Source organism: Heterodontus francisci, chromosome 14 (assembly GCF_036365525.1).
Source record: "Heterodontus francisci isolate sHetFra1 chromosome 14, sHetFra1.hap1, whole genome shotgun sequence".
In the NCBI taxonomy this organism is placed as follows: domain Eukaryota; kingdom Metazoa; phylum Chordata; class Chondrichthyes; order Heterodontiformes; family Heterodontidae; genus Heterodontus; species Heterodontus francisci.
Genome location: NC_090384.1, coordinates 100649537 through 100671021, shown reverse-complemented (window position 1 = coordinate 100671021; position 21485 = coordinate 100649537). Strand labels below are relative to the sequence as shown.

Below are 21485 nucleotides of genomic sequence, written 5' to 3'. Positions count from 1 at the left end.
TGTAGAAGAGAGAAACAGAGGAGAAAATGGATGACAGATATAATGGACTGGATACAGTTGACCTATACAGAATGTGTAAGGGCAGGACAGGACAGACATAAGTGGAGATCCATGGCAATCAACATTCTGGGAAGAAGATGACACCGACGAACGAAAATATATTAAAAATATTACATCAGTATGCACTTCCTATCTGTGCAGCTTAATTCTATGTCATATTTTTGTCACATTTTTTGGGGTAGATTTAAGTTATGTGTGAAACATATAAAACGGCTGAAAGCAAGTTAGGATCTCCACTTGAAGTCAAATTCGGGGAGATGTAAAACGGGCCATCGATTTTCTATCACCCGTTTTACATTTTGTGTCACCTTTAACCATTATAAATTCCTGTAATCCATATTTATAATGGTTTTGCCTCTGTAAGTTCATCCCTCTGATTGCATAGCCTGGCCACTTGTTAGTATAACTTACTTAGAATCCTTTCTGAATTTCTGTCATCCATTATTTTCTCAGTAATTGAAATTTCTAATGTCCCAAATAATTTTTATTTTAAAAATAAAAGACATTTTATATTTTAAGAAAACTTGAAGTCCACCAAATTGTCAGTTGTGTCTTTTAATGCCTTCATTAGGTTTTTACATGAAAGACTCGGGCTGTCTCAAAACCCGCACCTGGACTTCATGGGAGTCTGTATTGCCCTGGGGGATTTTTCCGATCGTCTGCTGTAACTTTTCTGAAAGATCCACAGAAACCCTGGAGAAATTATATTAGTGCCACTTTATAGAATCATAGAATGGTTACAGTACAGAAGGAGGCCATTCGGCCCATCGTGTCTGTGCCGGCTCTCTGCAAGAGCATCTCACCTAGTCCCACTCTCACCCGCCTTTTCCTCGTTGCCCTGCAAATTCTTTCTCTTCAGATAATTATCCAATTCTCTTTTGAAAGCCTAGATTAAATCTGCCTTCACCATACTCTCAGGCAGTGCATTCCAGATCCTAACCACTTGCTGTGCAAAAACATTTTTCCTCATATCGCCGTTGCTTCTTTTGCCAATCACCTTAACTCAGTGTCCTCTGGTTTTTGGCCCTTCTACTAATGGGAGCAGTTTCTCTCTGCTCTGTCCATGCTCCTCGTGATTTTGAACACCTCTATCAAATCTCCTCTTAATCTTCTCTTCAAGAAGAACAACCCTAGCTTCTTCAATTTATGCACGTAACTGAAGTTCTTCATCCCTGGAACCATTCTTGTGAATCCTTTCTGCACCCTCTGTCATGCCTTCACATCTTTCCTAAAGTGTGGTGTCCAGAACTAGACACAATACTCCAGTTCAGGCCAAACAGGTGTTTTATACAGGTTTTTCATAACTTTCTTGTTTTGGTACTCCGTGCCCCATTTATAAAGCCTAGGATCCTGTTTTGCTTTATTAACTGCTTTCTCAACTTGCCCTGCCACTTTCAATGATTTGTGCACAGATACTCCCAGGCCCCTCTGCTCCTGCACCCCCTTTACAATCGTATCCTTGTGTCGTAAAATGGAGCAGGAGGCTCCAGAAGGCCTTACCGACTCGCTCCCGCTTCCGCCTCACTTTACGTATGGGGGTCGGGGGGGCGGAAAACGGGCTGCCCGCCCTAGGCCAATCAAGACCCTTAAGTTGCCAATTAATGGCCACTTAAGGGCCTTCGCCTGCCTCCATGGAGATTTTGCCCGTGGCAAGTGGGCGTCCGGGAGCCAGGAAAGGCCGCCCAATGAAAGTGGTGGCCTCTCAGCGCCCTGGGGGTGCCTGATTGAGGGCCACCCCACTTCCCCAACCACCCCCAGGACCCAAGACACCCCTCTTACCCCCCCCCCCCCACTCTCCACCCTTGTCTTGCTGGGGCATTACCTATTCCTCCCCGGCGAGGCAACCCAAACCTACCTGCAGTCCTGGCTCCATGTCCTCAGTTGGGCTGCAGCCCCAGCAGTGGCCACCACTCCCGGTGGCGCTGCTGGGACTAAGGGCTGCCGGCCCGCCAGCAGCTCAATGAGGTGGGACTTCCTCCCTCAAGCGGGTGGAAGTCCCGCCTCGGAGCAATTAAAGCCTGGGGACCTGTAAAATACGGGACGGATCCCCAGGCCATGCAGAAGCAGGTTCACCAGCGAATTTTACGTCGGTGCTCAGCTCCTGTCCGCCCGACATAAAATCCACCCATAGTATACATAATTATATTGATACTTAATCTATATACTTAACTGAAAATGCTCGGGCTCTGGTGTTCCTCCCTCTGTTTTGATTTAGATATGATGGCACTTTTTAGATTCATCTCCACCTTTGATTTGGTCTCTGCTTTTGCTGCACACATGCTGCTGCCTGGTTTGCGCGTGGCCTTTAAACGCACTGCTCCAGTGATGTGCTTTGCTGCACTGCCTGGATAGTAGGGTTCAAGAAAGCGGCTCAGCACCACCTCCTCAAGGGCAACTAGGAATGAGTAACAAATGCTGGCATGGCCAGCGACGCCCACATCTCACGAATGAATAAATAAAACCAAGTATAAATATAAACTATTGTAACCAGTGCTGGTGCTTCACTGGAGCTCTTCTACAAGTGCAAAATATAACTTGAATGACTTGTTGCAGTCTTCCTCACCAGTGAAAGAGGATCCAGCATAGAGATCAATTGATGCAGCTTTCTCTATGCTACTTGGGTTACCTTTGAAATGAATTGCATTAAAACCTACTGCTTATTGAGGATTAACTGCAGCCAGACACAGTAACTTGATGCTCAGTGAATCAGAAGTTATTCATCGATTGGGAAATCTGTGCAAATATAACTGTGATATGGTAGCTGCTTCCTGTGGCACAGTAACTTACAACTGCATGTTTGTGAGCACTATGCTCATAACACTGTAGGGTAGAAATTACAATTAATACACTTTTTAAAGCCTGTGTTAAAATAACAGAAATAAAATTACAAAAATTGTAATTGCAATACTTTGTAATACTCTTCGTGTACAACCACTTAGTGCCCTTTTACCTAATTCTACACAATTTTAACACAGGCTTTAAGTATTTATAGAAGAACAGAGTTGATCACAACTGTTATCATTATATTTACAATGCAATATTGTCCAAAATTACAACCTACTAAGGGGTAAGATAATGATTAAGACATAAGTAAGACAAAGAACAAAGTAATAGGGAAAAAACTCATTATGTGGGGGTGAGGATGGAACTAAGGAAAGCATCTGGAAAAAAATTCACAAAGTAGGGAATATTTTAATAGGTGATCTATAGAGTTCATAGAATCTTAGAAATTTACAGCATGGAAGAAGGCCTTTCGGCCCATCATGTTCACGCCGGCCGACAAGGATCCATCCAGCCTCATCCCACTTTCCTGCTCTTGGTCTGTAGCCTTGTGGGTTATGGTACTTCAGGTGCATATCCATTATAAAGTGTTATGAGGATTTCTGCCTCTACCACCTTTTCTGGCAGTGAGTTCCAGATCACCACCACCCTCTGTATGAAAGGATTTCCCCTTGAATCCCCTCTAAACTTCCTACCGCTTACCCTAAACCTATGCCCCCTGATTCTGGACCCCTCAACCAAGGGAATAGACCTTCCTATCCACTCTATCTGGACTGCTGATCATTTTATACATTTCAATTAGGTCTCCTCTCAGCCTCTTCTGTTCCAAGGAAACCAACTCTAGCCCATCCAATCTTTCTTCATAATTAAAATTCTCCAGGCCAGGCAACATCCTGGTAACTTTCCTCTGTGCCCTTTCCTGTAGTGGGTGACCAGAACTGCATGCAGTACTCCAGCTGTGGTGTTTTATACAATTCCAGTATAACTTCCCTGCTCTTCTATTTTGTGCCTCGGCTAATAAATGTAAGTATCCTGTATGCCTTCTTGACCACATTATCTATCTGTTCAGCAACCTGTGGACATGCACTCCAAAGTTACTCTGTCCTTCTCCTAGTTCAGGAGAAGTATATTCAGCTAACAAAACAAAAACAAACTACACAATAATGAATCCCCTTGGATAGCTAAAGAGATGAGGGTAAAACTGAAACTAAAGACCTAGGCATAGACAAAAGAAACACTTGGATTTATATAATGCTTTTCATGACCTCAGGACATCCCAAAACACTTTACAGCCATTTAAGTACTTTTGAAGTGTAGTCACTGATGTAATGTAGGAAATGTGTCAGCCACTCTGCGCACAGCAAGCTCCCACAAACAGTGTTATGATAATGACCAGATTATCTGTTTTTTTTTAGTGATGTTAGTTAAGGGATAAATATTGGTGAGGACACGGGAGAACTCCCCTGCACTTCAAAATACTGCCAAAGGATCTTTTACATCCACTTGAGAGGGCAGATGGGGACTCGGTTTAACACCTCATCTGAAAGGCAGCACCTGCAACAATGCAACATTCCCTGACACCTGAAGTGTCTGCCTAGATTTTTGTGCACAAGTGTCTGCAGTGGGACCTGAACCCACAAACTTCTGGCTTAGAGGCAAGAGGGCCTTCCACTGAACCATGACCCATGCAGCTTTGTATAAGTACATAGACAATAAAGGGGGGGGATGTACTTCTGATTGCTGAGTCCAAACTATTTATGTAAATCATAAAGAACAGCATTCTTGACACCGATCCCTGTGAAACACCACTTCCCCACCTTTCGCCAGTCTGAGTAACTACCTTTAACTTCAACTGAAACAAAAACAGAAAATGCTGGAAATACTCAGCAGGTCAGGCAGCATCTGTGGAGAGAAAAACAGAGTTAACATTTCAGGTCAATGATCTTTCATCATGAAATAGAAGATATTCTGACGTAAGAGTAGAATTATAAATACATTTCCGCAATGTTATATATGCAAGGCCCGTTGAGTTGCAGTTTTCGTGGAAAAATAACGCAATTATGGAATGCAAATGGAAAAAGAATCTCACAAAGCTATGTGACAAAAAGTGGAATTTGACTTATTCACTCAGAATAAACCATTGGTACTTAATACTTGACTGGATGCGATTTCCCCCAATAGTTAGTAAATACCCTCCCGCCAACATGATAAAATATATGAATTTGACTCATTAACCATAATTCGGTGGCTGTGATGGACTGTAAGTTCACCACAGTTACGATCCACCCTGGTTTTGTTTCATTAAAGTCTTGGTTCCAGAAAAAACTTTTCTTTCCTTTATGGTGGTCTCCCTTGTCACCCTGCGTAGATTCGTGCCTCGACATGACGATGAACTGGAGCTAGAGGTGGACGACCCTCTCCTAGTAGATGTGCAGGCTGATGATTACTGGTACCACGCCTACAATATGAGAACGGGCGAGAGAGGAATCTTCCCAGCATACTATGCACTTGAAGTCAGTGTGGAACCAGGACACTTTGCAGGTATTGTGCTCCTTATTTCAAGGTCACTGAGAAGTAACTTAATGCGCTCAAACCAAGAAACAAAATGCTAGAAATTTGAAATAAAAAACAGAAAACTGGAATCACTCAGGTCAGGCAGCCTCTGTGGAAACAGGGAAGAGGTTAGTTCAACCCTTCAGGCCGATGACCTTTGCTTTTTCTAATTGCATCTCACGCAAACCAATGTTTGATCGCATTCGGCTGGGATCTTGCTGGAAAAATAATAACACAGGCATTGTTACTAATGCACGAATCAATCAGTGAGTTTTAGGAGATGTACAGATATGCCAGGAATTGTGAATTTCCAGAACTTTCTGGTCGGTTTACCCCACTTACTGATGGCTTTGCACAAACTACAAGTCTCCCCCTAAGCCCCCCCATTTTTTATAAGCTGGATTTATACATTGATTGTCCATTAAACTCGCTGCAGAAAATCAAGCGTAAGCACCATTTTAACAACATGATAATTGCTGATCAATTGATAATGGATAATCAATCTCTCGGCCCAGAAAGGAATCAATTTAAAGAGTTTGATCTCACTCCTGCAATGCAAAGTGAAAACTCATGGTTTTATGAAAAATATATGAAGGCTAAAATTATGACATACCTTTCCTAACACACGAGGGTCAAATTGCTCTTAGTGCTACTTTAGCACAACCTAGGGTTAACACCCAGGTTAAGATAGCACAGAGAGGTGTTTGATCCCAATGTATTAAGCATTTGTTAGTACAACATCAGAATAATTTTGAGCCTATTGTAATATGTTTCCAGTCTGAAAGTCAAGCAATTGTTTTTTTTTGAACATTCTTTCAGATAAATAAATTGATTTTACATATATGCATAAACATATGTTTTTTTCTATCTCAGCAGCAGTAGCAGAAAAGAATGACTGGGTAGACAAATTCCATCTGAAATTCCTGGGTTCAGTCCAAGTGCCATACCATAAAGGGAATGATGTACTGTGTGCAGCCATGCAGAAGGTAAAGTGGAAACAAAGGGGGCAAGTCCTGGCTTCCAAAAATCAGAATGAAACCTTTCTCATCTTGGACCTAACACAATAGAAATTCACCCCTCACAGACTGAGGTGGGGGGAAAAACTTGTCTTAAATTGAGATTTAAGTCATGCATCCAAATCTCGGCATTGAAGTGATATTGTTTTGGGAGATGGATCTCTTCCATGTCCCCTCACTTTCCCTATCTCTAAAACCTCCTCTATCCCTATAACCCACTGAGTACTCTGCATTCTTTCAATTCTGGCTTCTTGCGCATCCCCAGTTTCCTTTGTCCCCACAACTGGTGGCCATGCCTTCAGCCGAGTATGCCCTAAGCTCTGGATTTCCCCCCTAAACCTCTCTGCCTCTGTCTCCTCCTTCAAGACATTCCTAAATACCTAGCTCTTTGATCAAGCTTTTGGTCACCTGTCCTAATTTCACCTTATGTGGCTCGGTCTCAAATGCTTGTCTGATTGCCTTCTTGTGAAGCACCTGGGGATGCTTCACAACATTAAAGGTGCTACATAAATACAAGTTGTTGTTGTGGATGAACAGTTCAGACAGCGAGCAATACGTATTGCTAGAGCCTAGAATGCACTGCCTAAAAAGATGTTGGGAGCAGATTCAACAGTAACTTAAAAAAGGAAATTGGATATATGCTTGGAAACGAGACATTTGCAGGGCTATGGGGAAAGAGCAGGCGACTGGGACTAATTAGATATCTTTTTCAAAGCGTCAGCACCAGCCCTATGGGCCAAATGGCCTCATGTGCTGTAGGATTCTTTGATTGCATATACGTCTGGTCTGGAGAACTGGACAGTTCACATTCAGAATCGTGACATGCAGATTTAATGCAGAAATCTGCAACTATTTATTTGACCTGATAACAGGAGAGATGGCGGAAAGGGTGGTTGAGGACAGCACGTTAGACTCCTTTAAAAATAGGTAGACACTGTAATGGGAAGATGATAGAGTTTGTACTGAGCAAGAAAGTGATCAAATGTGCTGACAGAAAGATTGAACTTGCATTTATATAGCGCCGTTCCTGATCTCAGAACTTCACAAAGTGCTTTACAGCCAATGAAGTAGTTTAGTTTAGTTTAGAGATACAGCACTGAAACAGGCCCTTCGGCCCACCGAGTCTGTGCCGACCATCAACCACCCATTTATACTAATCCTACACTAATTCCATATTCCTACCACATCCCCACCTGTCCCTATATTTCCCTACCACCTACCTATACTAGGGGCAATTAACCTATCAACCTGCAAGTCTTTGGCATGTGGGAGGAAACCGGAGCACCCGGAGGAAACCCACGCAGACACAGGGAGAACTTGCAAACTCCACACAGGCAGTACCCAGAATTGAACCCGGGTCGCTGGAGCTGTGAGGCTGCGGTGCTAACCACTGCGCCACTGTGCCGCCCCGTACTTTGAAGTGTAGTCACTGTTGGAAACGTGGCAGCCAGTTTGTGCACAGCAAGCTCCCACAAACATCAATGAGGTGTATGACTACATAGTGTGCTTTAGTGATGTTGGTTGAGGTGATAGATATTGGCCAGGATTCATGTGCACCTAAATATGGCAAGAAAATAAGTAAAGAGTTAATGGATTAAATTGCTCTTTTTAAATGTGATATGTCAACTTCTGTATTTGATGAAGTCTAACCAACTGTTGCGTTCCTCTTAACAGATTGCAACAACGAGGAGATTGACTGTCCAGTTCAACCCTCCTTCTAGCTGTGTGCTGGAGATCAGCATGCGAGGAATTAAAATAGCTGTAGAACTTGATGGGCGTGGTGTCTATGAGAAGGTAATTCACATCTTGCCTGTATCGATCACATAAATCCCCTCCCGTGGAACCACAGAGGTTCACAGCACAGAAAACTCTTAGATCTAAATGCCCTCCCTGTCATCGGCTTCCCATTAGAAATTCCTATTTCCACGTTTGTCCTGCTGGAATCTCCCAGCGGAGACACTGAATCACATCTACGTACCCAGGTTCAATTATTTACCTCTAATTATTCCCTCCAACAGCAACATGACGAAAAACGTTTTTGTGCAGTGAGTTGTTAGGATCTGGAATGCACTGCCTGAGAGTGGGTTGGGGGGTGGGTTCAATCATGGCTTTCAAAAGGGAATTGGATAAGCACTCGAAAAGAGAAAATTTGCAGGATACAGGGAAGAGGCAGAGGAGTGGGACTAGCTGAGTTGCTCTTGCAGGGAGCCAGCATGGACACAATGGGCTGAATGGCCTCCTTCTGTGCTGGAACCGTATGATTTTCTAACCCAACTTCACCTGAAGGTTAGACTTTGTCTTGACTCCCTGTCACTTGATGCCATGCGAGATCGACTAGTTAGAAATAAGTATTCTATACAACTTATATTAACGTACCTCCCATGACGCTATGGCGTGTCAGAGATTATGTTGTTTCCTAATAAGGGGTTGTTACCAGCAAAGTGTGATGGGGAAAGTGTGACGTTTGTGTTCAACGTTAATCAGTTCCTGTTTTTAAAGTCATATGTTCTATCCTCATTTTATATATTTGATACAAATTCCTACGTCCATGTTTATATTGGAAAATCATTGTAAACGGTCACATTGTAAGGGAGCAGGAGAGTGGGACTAACTGGATTGCTCTTCGAAAGAGCCATGCTAACTTGATGGGCCGAATAGCCTCCTTCTGTGCTGTACTATTCTACGATTCTTTAACAAATATATACATTTTAATATATCACCTCATATTTCACATTAAATTATTCATTCCATTTATTCAAAAATCTCTAGGTTGATAAAACTATTTGAAACAACAATGTAACTTTGTTTAATTTTATTTCAATTTCTTCTATCATTCATTTTATATTAATTACTTTAGTTTTCAACCAATATTCCTTTTAGAGCCAACACCATAGAACAATTACAGTACAGAAGGAGGCCATTCAGCCCATCGTGTCCATGCCAGCTGAAAAAACTAGCCACCCAATCTAATCCCACCTTCCAGCACCTGGTCCATAGCTTTGCAGGTTACAGCACTTCAGGTGCATGTCCAGGTACCTTTTAAAAGAATTGAGGGTTTTGTCCTCCACCATCGTGAATTCCAGACACCCACCACTCTCTGGGTGAAAAAGTTTTCCTCATGTCCCCTCTAATCCTTCTACCAATCACCTTAAATCTGTGTCCCCTGGTAACTGACCTCCCCGCCAGGGGAAACAGGTCCTTCCTGTCCACTCTATCTAGGCTCCTCATAATTTTGTACACCTCAATTAAGTCTCCCCTCAGCCTCTTCAGTTCCAAAAAAAACAACTCTAGCCTATGCAACTTTCAGGCCCTGGCAACATTCTTGTAAATCTCTTCTGCACTCTCTCCAGAGCAATTATGTCCTTTCTGTAATGTGGTGACCAGAACTGTACGCAGTACTCCAGCTGTGACCTAACTAGCGTTTTATACAGTTCCAGCATTACATCCCTGCTTTTGTATTCTATACCTCAGCCAGTAAAGGAAAACGATCCTTTATCTTCACCACTCTACCTGCCTGTCCTGCCACCTGTGTACACGCACTCCAAGGTCTTTCACTTCTTCTGTCCCTCTCAATATCCTCCCATTTATTGTGTATTCCTTCGCTTTATTTGCCCTCCCCAAATGCATTACCTCACACTTCTCTGGATTGAATTCCATTTGCCACTTTCCCACCCACTGAACCAAATCATTTGATATCGTTCTGGAGTCTACAGCTATCCTCTTCACTATTAACTGCATGGCCAATTTTTGTGTCATCCGCAAATTTCTCAATCATGCCTCCCACATTTTAGTCCAAATCATTAATATAGACCACAAACAGCAAGACACCCAACACTGAACCCCATAGAACGCCACTGGAAACAGCTTTCCATTTGCAAAAACATCTGTCGACTACTACCCTTTGTTTCCTGTCCCTGAGCCAATTCTGGATTCAACCTGCCACATTCCCCTGTATCCCATGGGCTTTCATTTTACTGACCAGTCTGCCATGTAGGACCTTGTCAAATGCCTTACTAGAATCCATGTCGACCACATCCACTGCACTACCCTCATCAATCCTCCCCGTCACTTATTCAAAAAAACTCAAGTTAGTAAGACACTACCTTCCCCTAACAAATCCATGCTGACTATCCCTGAGTAATCCATGTCTTTCTAAGTGTCAGTTTATCTTGTCCCTCCGAATTGATTCTAACAATTTACCCACCATCGAGGTCAGACTGACTGGCCTGTAATTATTTGGCCTATCCCTCGCACCCTTTTTAAACAATGGTACAATGTTCACAGACCTCCAATCATCTGGTACCTCGCCTGTATCTAGTGAGGATTTGAAGATGATCCTCAGTATATCTGCCATTTCCTCCCTGTCTTCCTTTAACAACCTAGGATGCAATCCGTCTGGTCTGGTGATTTATCCACTTTCAAGGTATGTTAAATATACCAGTAGAATCACTGTTCCTTCTCTTTTTATCAAACACACATTGTGCACAATCATGGAATTTGAGTCTGAAAATATCACAACAATAAATCATGCAGCTTCATTTTATTCAAACAGTATAGATCGGTGGCCCTCATAATATATCGTGTCTACACAGGATGAAACAGACTCGGGAATCTCAGGAAAAATGTTTCCAGATGTCACATTTCAAAGTGTGCTTATATATAAAAAAAATCATGCTGATTTCTTCGGCCCTGGAGCTGGAAATTTATCCGCGCTCGCCAGTCTACAAACTTACTTGCTACAGTTAAATCCTGATGGACCTCATGTTGTGTTTTGAAGGATTGAATGGATTAAGCACAGCTCTACCTTAGCAACAGAATAATGCATTCTACTCCACACGACATAACCCTCCTGTCATTATACAGCAGCATATTGTGTGACTTACCATGAGCAATGCCATGGAGGAGTCTGTTATTTTATTTGAAAAGTATTGTACAAAATCCTAAATTTGCCACTGTAAAAATTGTGAAATCATAGCATGTTGTGTCTTTTTTAAAACAAATTCTCCTCCTATCTGTTGTTTTATGACAGGCCAGTAAATGCAGTCACTTCTTTCAGCTGAAGAACGTTTCATTCTGTGGGTACCATCCAAAGAATACCAAGTAAGTCCTAACGTGAGGGTTTTAATATTTATTATTTTTTATTTTTAGAGATGCAGCACTGAAACAGGCCCTTCAGCCCAACGAGTCTGTGCCGACCAACAACCACCCATTTATACTAACCCTACAGTAATCCCATATTCCCTACCACCTACCTACACTAGGGGCAATTTACAATGGCCAATTTACCTATCACCTACAAGTCTTTTGGCTGTGGGAGGAAACCGGAGCACCCGGCGAAAACCCACGCAGACACAGGGAGAACTTGCAAACTCCGCACAGGCAGTACCCAGAATCGAACCCGGGTCCCTGGAGCTGTGAGGCTGCAGTGCTAACCACTGTGCTGCCCAAATGCTTGGAGATCACTGCTGGTGTCGATGAGACTAAGGTAACCACAATGAATGCCCCTCACCAGGGCAAGAAAGGGTGTCCCACTTCTTGGCGATGTATAAATGCTGTATCACTGGCTATAGCATCATGTTGTGACAGTCTATTGGGTCTTGGCTTTGTGTCTGTGATTTCCCACGGCAGTATGTTCCGATTTCAGTCGTGCTGTCTGGAAGAAGGTGGTGACTAAATGCTAAACTGGTTCCCAACGACTAATGGAGGAAACATCTTGAGCAAGTTTCTCTGCCCAGTTCCTGAAGGCACTGACTCTCGGCAGGGAGCAAGTCCACAGGACTCAATAGACCACTTGGTGCTTCACCAAAGTATCAGTGCGAGCCTGGCTGGCAACTGTCATCTGCTATTCAACCATGGAAAGCATCACAGCCAAATCCTCTCAGTTCTCAACTGTTGTCCACTCATTGGGTACAGTGGTGAAGTGGTTATGTCAGTGGACTAGTAACCCAGCAGTCTTTATTTGATCACTCAATTTCTGTTTAAAAAATGTGATAGTAAAAGTGGTCCTGAGGCTGTTGGATTGTCTTTAAAACCCACTTGGTCCATCAGCTGGCAAGATAAGGTGGTGGCGTAGCGGTTATGTCACTGAACTAGCAATCCAGAGGCCTAGGATAACGTCCTGGGGACATGGGTTCAAATCCCACCACGGCAGCTGGAATTTAAATTCAATTAAGTCATAAAAATTCAATTAATTAATAAAATCTAGAATTGAAAGCTGGGCTCTGGTAATGGTGCCAGGAAGGTATCACAGATTGTTGTGAAAATCCAACTGGTCCGCTAATGTCCTTTAGGGAAGGAAATCTGCCGTCCTTACCTGGTCTGGCCGACATGTGACTCCAGACCCACATTTTTTTTTTTTGAGTCTTAACTACCCTCTGACATGGCCTAGCAAGCCACTCTCATTGTCAAGGGCAGTTAGGGATGGGAAACAATGCTGGCCTTGCCAGCAACACCCACATCCTGTGAAAGGATAAGTAAAATATTACCCGTCAAGTATGAATATATGCCATCCTTACTGTGTCTGACCTATACCTGACTCCAGTCCCACACCAATATGGTTGACCCGTACTACCCTCTGATAGCCGAATGAGCTAGTGCAGCTTAAGATACAGGTGGCAGAGTTTGGATTAGCTCAAGATTTTGGAGGGCGGAAGATGGGAGGCTGACCAGGAGAGCATTGCAGTAGTCGAGTCTGGAGGTAACAAAAGCTTGGAAGTTAAAATAATGAAGCTCTCACAATAATGTCTGAATGCAAAGCATCGCTGTACAGTTTCACATAGGTATGGGAATGGGGGCTTTGGAGAGATTGCGGAGGAGATTTGCGGGAGTAATTCCATGGGTGAGGGATTACAGTTACATGAATAGACTGGAGAAGTTGAGGTTGTTTTCGTTAGAGCAGGGAAGTCTAAGAGATTTGATAAACTTGTTTAAAATCATAAAGAGATTGGATAGAGTAAATAAAGAGAAACTGTTTCCAGTGGCTGAAGGGTTGGTAACCAGAGGGCACAGATTTAAGGTGATTGGCAAAAGAATCAGAGGTGACATGAGGAAAAACTTTTTTACATATCAGTTCATTAGGATTTGGAATGCACTGCATGATAGGGTGGTAGAAACACATTCAATAATAGGCTTCAAAAGGGAAATTGGATAAATACTTGAAGGAGAAAAAATTATAGGGATCTGGGGAAAGGGAGAGGGATTAACTGGATTGTTCTTCGAAAGAGCTGGTGCAGACTCGATGGGCCGAATGGCTTTCTTCTGTGCTGTACTATTCTATAATTCTGTAGTTACCTGGAGAGACCGAAGAATCTGGGATTGTTCTCCTTAGACCAGAGAAGGTTAAGAGGAGATTTATTAGAGGTGTTCAAAATCATGAAAGATTTTGATAGATGTGGAAGGAGAGTTGGTAACCAAAGGACACAGATTTAAAATCATTGGCAAAAAATCCAGGGAGGAAATTAGGGGAATGTTTTTACACAGTGAGTTGTTGTGCTCCAGAATACGCTGCCTGAAAGGGTGGTGGAAACAGATTCAACAGTAACGTTCCAAAAGGAATTGGATAAATACTTGAAAAGGAGAAATTTGCAGGGCTTTGGGGAAAGAGTGGGTGAAGTGGGGCTAGTTGGATAGCTCTTTCACAGAGAGCGGGACAGCACGTTGGGCCAAATCTCCTCTTTGTGTGCTGTATCATTCTGTGAGTCGATAAAAAAAAATCTCAGTGTTGTCTTCTTGGTCCATTTTTTTCTTTTCGCAGATATTTTGGATTTATTACCAAACATCCTTCAGATCATCGATTTGCTTCCCATGTTTTTGTCTCTGAGGATTCAACCAAACCAATAGCAGAGTCAGTGGGGTATGTGCTTCTATCTCTCAAGCTCCCTTTTGCATAAGGAAAGAAGGATACATTCACCGATCCCATGCTACCGGTGGGCCACTGCATTGAAATGGAACGGAGGTCAGAGAATCAGAACTGCCTTAGTGTCGGGAGCACTCTTGCCTCTGAGTCACAGGGTTGTGGATTCATAATCCCGCTCCAGAGATTTGAGCACAAAAACCTAGGCTGACATTCCCAGTGCTGTCAATGAGGCCAATAGAGGGAAAAAAAACTAATTGCACAGGTCATAAATCTGCATAAACAATCTTTACGAACGGAGAGGTTAGGAGAAACTTTCTTATGCAGAAGTATGTTGGAACATGGAATGCCCTACGAGAAGCAATGGTGGAAGCAAAATCCACAATAACCTTTAAAAGGGAAGTGTATATCTTTCTGAAAAAGGTATGACACAGGCACATTGGGCAGAATGCTTGTCTTCAATGTCCTGAAGTTTTATGATTCTACCTCCTCAAAACTCAAGCTTTTGGTCATTCTTCAAGCCTGGCATTTGTTTTCCTTGCACCTATCATTTTTTGTTAAAAACACTATATAAATCAAAGTTATTTTTAATTCCAGACCTCAGCAATTAATTTCTAGGTACATCCATTAGAATATAAGAAATAGGAGCAGGAGTAGGTCATTTGGCCCCTCAAATCTGCTCCACCATTCAATAAGATCATGGCTGATCTGATCTTGGCCCCAACTCCACTTTCCTGCCTGTTCCCCATTAACCCTTTATCCCTTCTAGATCAAAATTCTGTCTATCTCGGCCTTGAATATATTCAATGACTCTGCCTCCACAGCTCTCTAAAGTAGAAAATTCCAAAGATTCAAGACCACTCTAATGTGTCTAGGCCCAACCCTGCTCAACCCTTCCTCATAAGTCAAACCCTTCATCCCAGGAATCAGCATAGTGAACCTTCTCTGAACTGCCTCCAGTGCAAGTATATCCTTCCTTAAATAAGGAGACCAAAACTGTACACAGTACTCCAAGTGTGGTCTCACCAAAACCCTGTACAGTTGTAGCAAGACTTCCCTACTTTTATACTCCATTCCTTTTGCAATAAAGACCAACATTCCTTTGTCTTCCTAATTACTTGGTGTACCTGCATGCTAACTTTTTGAGTTTCATGTACAAGGACACCCGGATCCCTTTGTCCCCAGCATTCTGCAGTCTCTCTCCATTTAATAATGTCGTGCTTTTCTATTCTCCCTACCAAAATGGATAATCTCACATTATACTCTGTCTGCCAAGTTTTTGTTGACTCACTTAACCTATCTATATCCCTTTGCAGATTCGGTGTCGTCGTCACAACTTGCTTTCCCACCTATCTTTGAACCATCAGCAAATGTGGCTATAATATGCTTGGTCCCTTCATTCAAGTCATTAATATACATTATAAACAGTTGAGGCCCCAGCACTGATACCTGTCACACTCCACTAGCTACAGTTTGCCAACCTCAACATGACCCATTTATCCTGACTCTCTGTTTCCTGTTAGTTAGCCAATCCTCTATGCAGGCTAACATGTTACCCCTTGCACTATGAGTTCTTATCTTGTGCAGTAAACTTTTATGTAGTACCTTATCAAATGCCTTTTGGAAATCCAGTTACACTATATCTACTGGTTCCCCTTCATCCACCCTGCTTATTATATCCTCAAAGAACTCTAATAAATTTGTCAAACACAATTCCCCTTTCACAAAACCATGTTGACTCTGCCTGATTGTATTATGATTTTCTAAATGTCCTGCGACTACTTCCTTAATAATGAATTCAAGCATTTACTCAATGACAGATGTTAGGCTAACTGTCCTATAGTTTCCAGCTTTCTGTCTCCCCCGCCCTCCCTTTCTTGAATAGAGATGTTCCATTTGCAGTTTTCCAATCCGCTGAGACCTTTCCAGAATCTAGCGGATTTTGGAAGATTACAGTCAGTGCACCCACTATCTCTGCAGCCACTTCTTTTAAGACCTTAGGATACAGGCCAACAGGACTAGGGGACTTATTGGTCTTTAGTCCCATTAGTTTGCCAAGTGCTTTTTCTCTAGTGATGATTGTTTTAAATTCCTCCTTCTGTTTTGCCTCTTGATTTTCTACTATTCTTGGGATGCTTTTAGTATCTTCTACTGTGAAGACAAATACAAAACAATTCCTTGTTTCCCATTATTAATTCCCCAGTCTCATCCTCTAAGAGACCAACATTTACTATAGCTACTCTCTTCCTTTTTAAATACTTATAGAAGCTCTTACTGTTTGTTTTTATATTTCTTGCCATTTTACTCTCATTCTCTAATTTCTTCCTCATTATTTTTTAGTCATCCTTTGCTAGTTTCTAAAATTTTCCCAATCTTCTGGCCTACCACTAATCTCTGCAGCATTGTACACCTTTTCTTTCAATTTGATACCACCCTTAACTTCTTTAGTTAACCATAGATGGTGTATCCTTCTCAGAGTCTCTCAATAGGATATATTTTTGTTGAGAGTTGGTTAAATATATTCTTAAATATCTGTCAATGCTTATCAACCATCTTAACTTTTAATCTATTTTCCCAGTCTACTTTAGCCAACTCGATCTTCATACCTTTGTAATTGCCTTTATTTAAGTTTAAGACACTAGTTTCTCACCCTCAAACTGAATGTGAAATTCTATCATGTTGTGATCACTCTTCTCTAGTGGATCATTTACTATGAGATAGTTGATTAATCCTGCCTCATTACTCATTGCCAGATCTAAAATAGTCTGTTCCCTGGTCGACTCCACAACATATTGTTCTAATAAAACTGTCCCGACTATACTCTGTGAACTTGTCCTCAAGGCTACCTTTGCCAATTTGATTAGTCCAATCAACATGAAGAATAAAGTCACCCAAGATCATTACAGTACCTTTCTTACAAGCCCCTATTATTTCTTGATTGATATTCTGTCCTACAGTGTCGCTGCTGTTATGGGGCTTGTAGATTACTCCCACCAGTGACTTCTTCCCTTTGCTATTTCTTATTGCCACTCAAATGGATTCTGCATCTTCATCTTCCGAGCCAGGATCTTTTCTCACTGCTGTGGTGGTCTCTTCCTTTATTAACAGAGCTGCCCCACCTCCTTTTCTTTTCTGCCTATCCTTCCGAAATGTCAAATGCCCCTGAATATTCAGTTCCCAGCCAGGGTCTCTGTAGTGACAGTCAGATCATACCCATTTATTTCTATTTGTGCTATCAATTCATCTATCTTATTATCGGAATGCATGCAGAATTCATCCAGAGCCTTTAATTAAGTCTTTTTACCATTTTTCTCTATTCTGACCCTCTTGGTGCACTGATCTGTTTATACGCTCTGTTCTTCCTGTCACACTCTGGTTATCATTACCCGTATCGCTACCGGTATCATTACCTTATCCTTTCTCTTTAAATTTCTAAATTTCCCCTCTCTTGAACCCTCCCTCCACACGATTTAGTTCAAAGCCCTCACTACACCCCTAGTTATTCGATTTGCTAGGACGCTGGTCCAGCACAGTTCAAGTGGATCCCATCCCAATGGAACAGTTCCCTCTTGCCCTAGTACTGGTGCCAGTGCCCCATGAATCAAAATTTCTCCCACACCAATCTTTGAGCCACGCATTTAACTCTCTGATCTTATTGACCCTATGAAAATTTTCTTATGATCAAGTGGTAATCCAGAGATTATTGCCTTTGTGGTTCTGCTTTTAATTTAGCCCCTGGCTGCTCATACTCCCTCAGCAGAACCTCTTTCTGAGTCCTACCTATGTCATTGGTACCCACGTGGACCACGACAACTGGATCCTTCTCCTCACAGTCTAAGTTCCTCTCCAGCCCAAGGAGATGTCCTTAACCCTGACACCAGGCAGCCTTTGGGTCTCAGCTTTTCAGCTGCAGAGAACGGAATCTATGCTCCTAACTATACTGTCCTCTGCTATTACTACATTCCTTTTACTCCCCAATGGTGCAGTGGTCAGTTTGTTCATCCTCCCTGCAGTCACTGTTCTCGACCACACAGGCTGCAAGAACCTCTTACCCGTTAGACAAGTGGAAGGGCTGAGGCTCCTCCATTGCTACCTTCTGAATCGCCATACCTGCCTCACTCATAGTCGACCTTCCTGTCCCTGTGAACGGACAAAATCAGAAGTACCTAACCTAAGGGGTGTGACTGCCTCCTGGAACAAAATGTCCAGGTAACTTTCCTCCTCCCTAAAGCATCACAGTGTTTCAATCTCCGCTCCAGCTCATCAACTCTGAGCCAAAGTTCCTCAAGCTGCAGACACTTAGTGCAGATGTGGTTGTTGTGTCCACCAGCTGCCACATGTTACAGCTGCAACACATCACCTGGCCTGCCATCTCTATTGTATTTTATTTTACTGATTAGGTTTTCTTGTTTTGAAATATCACTCGATTGTCCATTTATAATTTTTAACCTAGGTAATAACTTTGCTTAATTTATTAAATTTAGTTATATGCTTAGCTTTTTATTGTAACAACCCACGTTCCTAATTTAACCCTATTTGTTTATGTTTATTTTTTATATATCAAGCAACACCTCTTGCTCCCCACCTCATCGAATTCCCACTCTCAGCAAATTCCCTTGTACTCTGGTGAAGCAGCTATATGCTAATACTTTTATTATTAATTCACTTACTTACCCTGATTGAAATTTTTAATTTCCCAGCTCTGAGTTTAAACCTATGCCCTAGTTTAGAAAGAGAAAAAGAGAAATATCAACCAATCACTTAGCTGCTTTCCTATGGCATCACATTTTGTTTTCTCCCCGTTTTTCCAAACTCTTGATTCAAAAACTGCCAGTGGTTCCCATGCGGCTTTTAAATGCTCCACTCTCCCAATATTCTTTGCAGCACAGTGAACTTGTGCTTCAACTCATACTTCTCATTTATGGTGTGTTAAATGGAACATAGGATCAGGAGTAGGCCATTCAGTCCCTCGAGCCTGTTCCACAATTCTCTGTTGATTAGATCCTGGCTGTTCTGTATCTCAACTCCATTTTACTCGTCTTTGCTCCACATCCCTTGAAACCCTTATGCAACAAAAATCTTAGTCGTGAAAATTGACCCATGCATAGCCTTCTCAACATAAATAATCACAGGGATACAAGTAAAAAAGACTTCAATTTATACCGCTGAGAAAACTTGACATGGGGCGGGGATGGGGTTATTACAACTTTCCTGCCTGGATCCCCATTTACAGAACTCCGCCCCCTCTCCCTCATGATATAAACAAAGTGGCTCCTGACAATGCAGCCAAGCGCTGACGTCATCAGTGCGCCCCCAGCTGCGCACATGCGCAGGATGGTTTCTTCCTGCCAGTGTGATGCTCCGCATGTGTAGCCCACGCAGGACCCAGCTTGCCAGGACTAGTTTGCATATGTGCTCTAAAACGTCACCGCATGCTGGAATGGGGCTGCTCGCTCCCCACCTCACCGCTGCCTTCCCTCAGCCACTCACACCCGGCCTCACCGCCCCTTCCCCCCACCCCTTGGCCAATCGCTCGCCGCCACGCCGCCGAAGGCGGGGAGTGAGCAGCTGAGGGAAGGCAGTGGCGAGGTGGGGAGCGAACGTCACGTGGGAGGGAGCGGTGAAGAAAGCGCAGTGGCAGAAGAGAGCAGGGTACTGTTCGGCTGGGATGGAGGTGGCAATTCCAGTCATTGAGGGGATTTCGGCTTAATTTGTTCTTTGTGATAAATTGAGCAGCACCATCTTGATTACTGGCAGCTGCCTGAGGCATCGCAGACAGTGATGTTTCAGTGGATGAGGCTGTATTTGCGCATGTGCCAGTACTGCGCCACCTAGTGGTTGCGTTGTCAGCAATGGAATGAATGGGTTTGATGATTTGGCTTTGGTGGGGGGTGTTGTGGGAATGAGCCACTCCACCTGGTTACCATCCAGGGTGCAAAGTTCAGAATTGCCCCTTCCCTCCCACGTGCAGTCCATTATTGCTGCTTTACACTAGTGTTTTTAACCCAAGCTGTTAGTTTGTGTTGTAGAAATTATTTTCCTTTGCCGCTAAATCTTTTGATTCAGCTATTGCAGGTTTTGAACAAAAATCTCCCTCCCCTTAAGATAAAATGACGTTGAGATTGCCAATGAAAGAGATTTCAGCTTAGCGTTCAATGTTAAATAATTTTGTTTCCCTCTTGTACAGGAGGGCGTTCCAGCTATTCTACAAAGAATACATTGAATACACCTGTCCGACAGAAGACATCTATCTGGAGTAGACATGTCTGAGCTGCGGTGCTGCTCTGAACTCTTCACAGTCTCCTTATCAAACTCACCATGATGCATGAACACATTGAGACAGAGGCCATGTATCATGTTCCAAAACCATTCAGCATCTCAATTGAAACAATTTACCTATTGTTACTTTTAGCCATGCTACACGGATTGACAGCATCCTCCATCAGTTTGTGCCTCTTATCCCCTTTTCTCTGCAAATCCAGTCCCATGTCGTGTTTCATCGGTTCATGGCAAAACAGCTCAACTGCTTGCTTCTTAACAGCCTTGTGATGCATTTGGTACATTTTCGGTGTGTGATGGGCCAGTATTTAAGTCTGGGAAAATGGCAGGACAGAAAGGCACCAAAGCGTGGGGGCGTTACAAGATTCGTTGTAACAATGATGTTACACTGTATTCATTAATAGTGTGTGTAAAGTTCTTAAACTTTGTTCATGGAGTGTACAACATGGTTTATTTAAAGGTTGGATGACAGCACCTTTCTCTCCACTTCATTTCTTTGCACCACAGTCCAAGCATTTCTTTTAAAAAAAATCTGCACGATTAACGCCTTCAGCAAGAGGAAGAAACATTGGTGAAAGTCACAGAAGTCAGCAACGTATTGTTATGGACAGCTGGGAGATGACCTGGTTGGTTTCCCATTTTGCACGTCTTAACTGACCAACGACAGCATTTTTTTTTATGTTTTAACCCGAGTCTCTTCATGGTCAACAACGGACAAATGACAGGTTTTCTTGTAAGTTTGAAAGAAAGATAAATGTTTCCTGTACAATACCCCAAAAATATATGCAACTTCACCCAGTTTCACACACACACGGAGCCACACACACACAAGAAGTAGAGATAAAAAGATAACGTGTTAGGGTCTAATGATTTTAAGAGTTGGCTGTAAAACTTGCTTGACGATGAAAGAAACTCAGAAGGTTGGATTAGCGGCGGGCGAAAAC

General features: G+C 42.7%; 1 protein-coding gene across 5 annotated transcripts in view; it reads left to right on the top strand.

Annotated features, from left to right (window-relative positions):
• The window catches only part of mapk8ip1b (mitogen-activated protein kinase 8 interacting protein 1b), a 248713-nt gene extending 227744 nt beyond the window's left edge, over nt 1–20969 (top strand). For 4 of the 5 annotated variants that reach the window (XM_068046624.1, XM_068046629.1, XM_068046626.1 and 1 more), the window contains 6 exons: nt 5210–5382; nt 6268–6380; nt 8085–8204; nt 11440–11510; nt 14164–14262; nt 20450–20969. In XM_068046624.1, the coding sequence (XP_067902725.1) occupies nt 5210–5382; nt 6268–6380; nt 8085–8204; nt 11440–11510; nt 14164–14262; nt 20450–20522 (649 nt within the window). In that variant the 3' untranslated portion in view covers nt 20523–20969. The remainder of the gene's footprint in view (nt 1–5209; nt 5383–6267; nt 6381–8084; nt 8205–11439; nt 11511–14163; nt 14263–20449) is intronic. The other variant, XM_068046625.1, reaches the window with a different exon arrangement.
• Nucleotides 20970–21485: the final 516 nt, after the last annotated feature.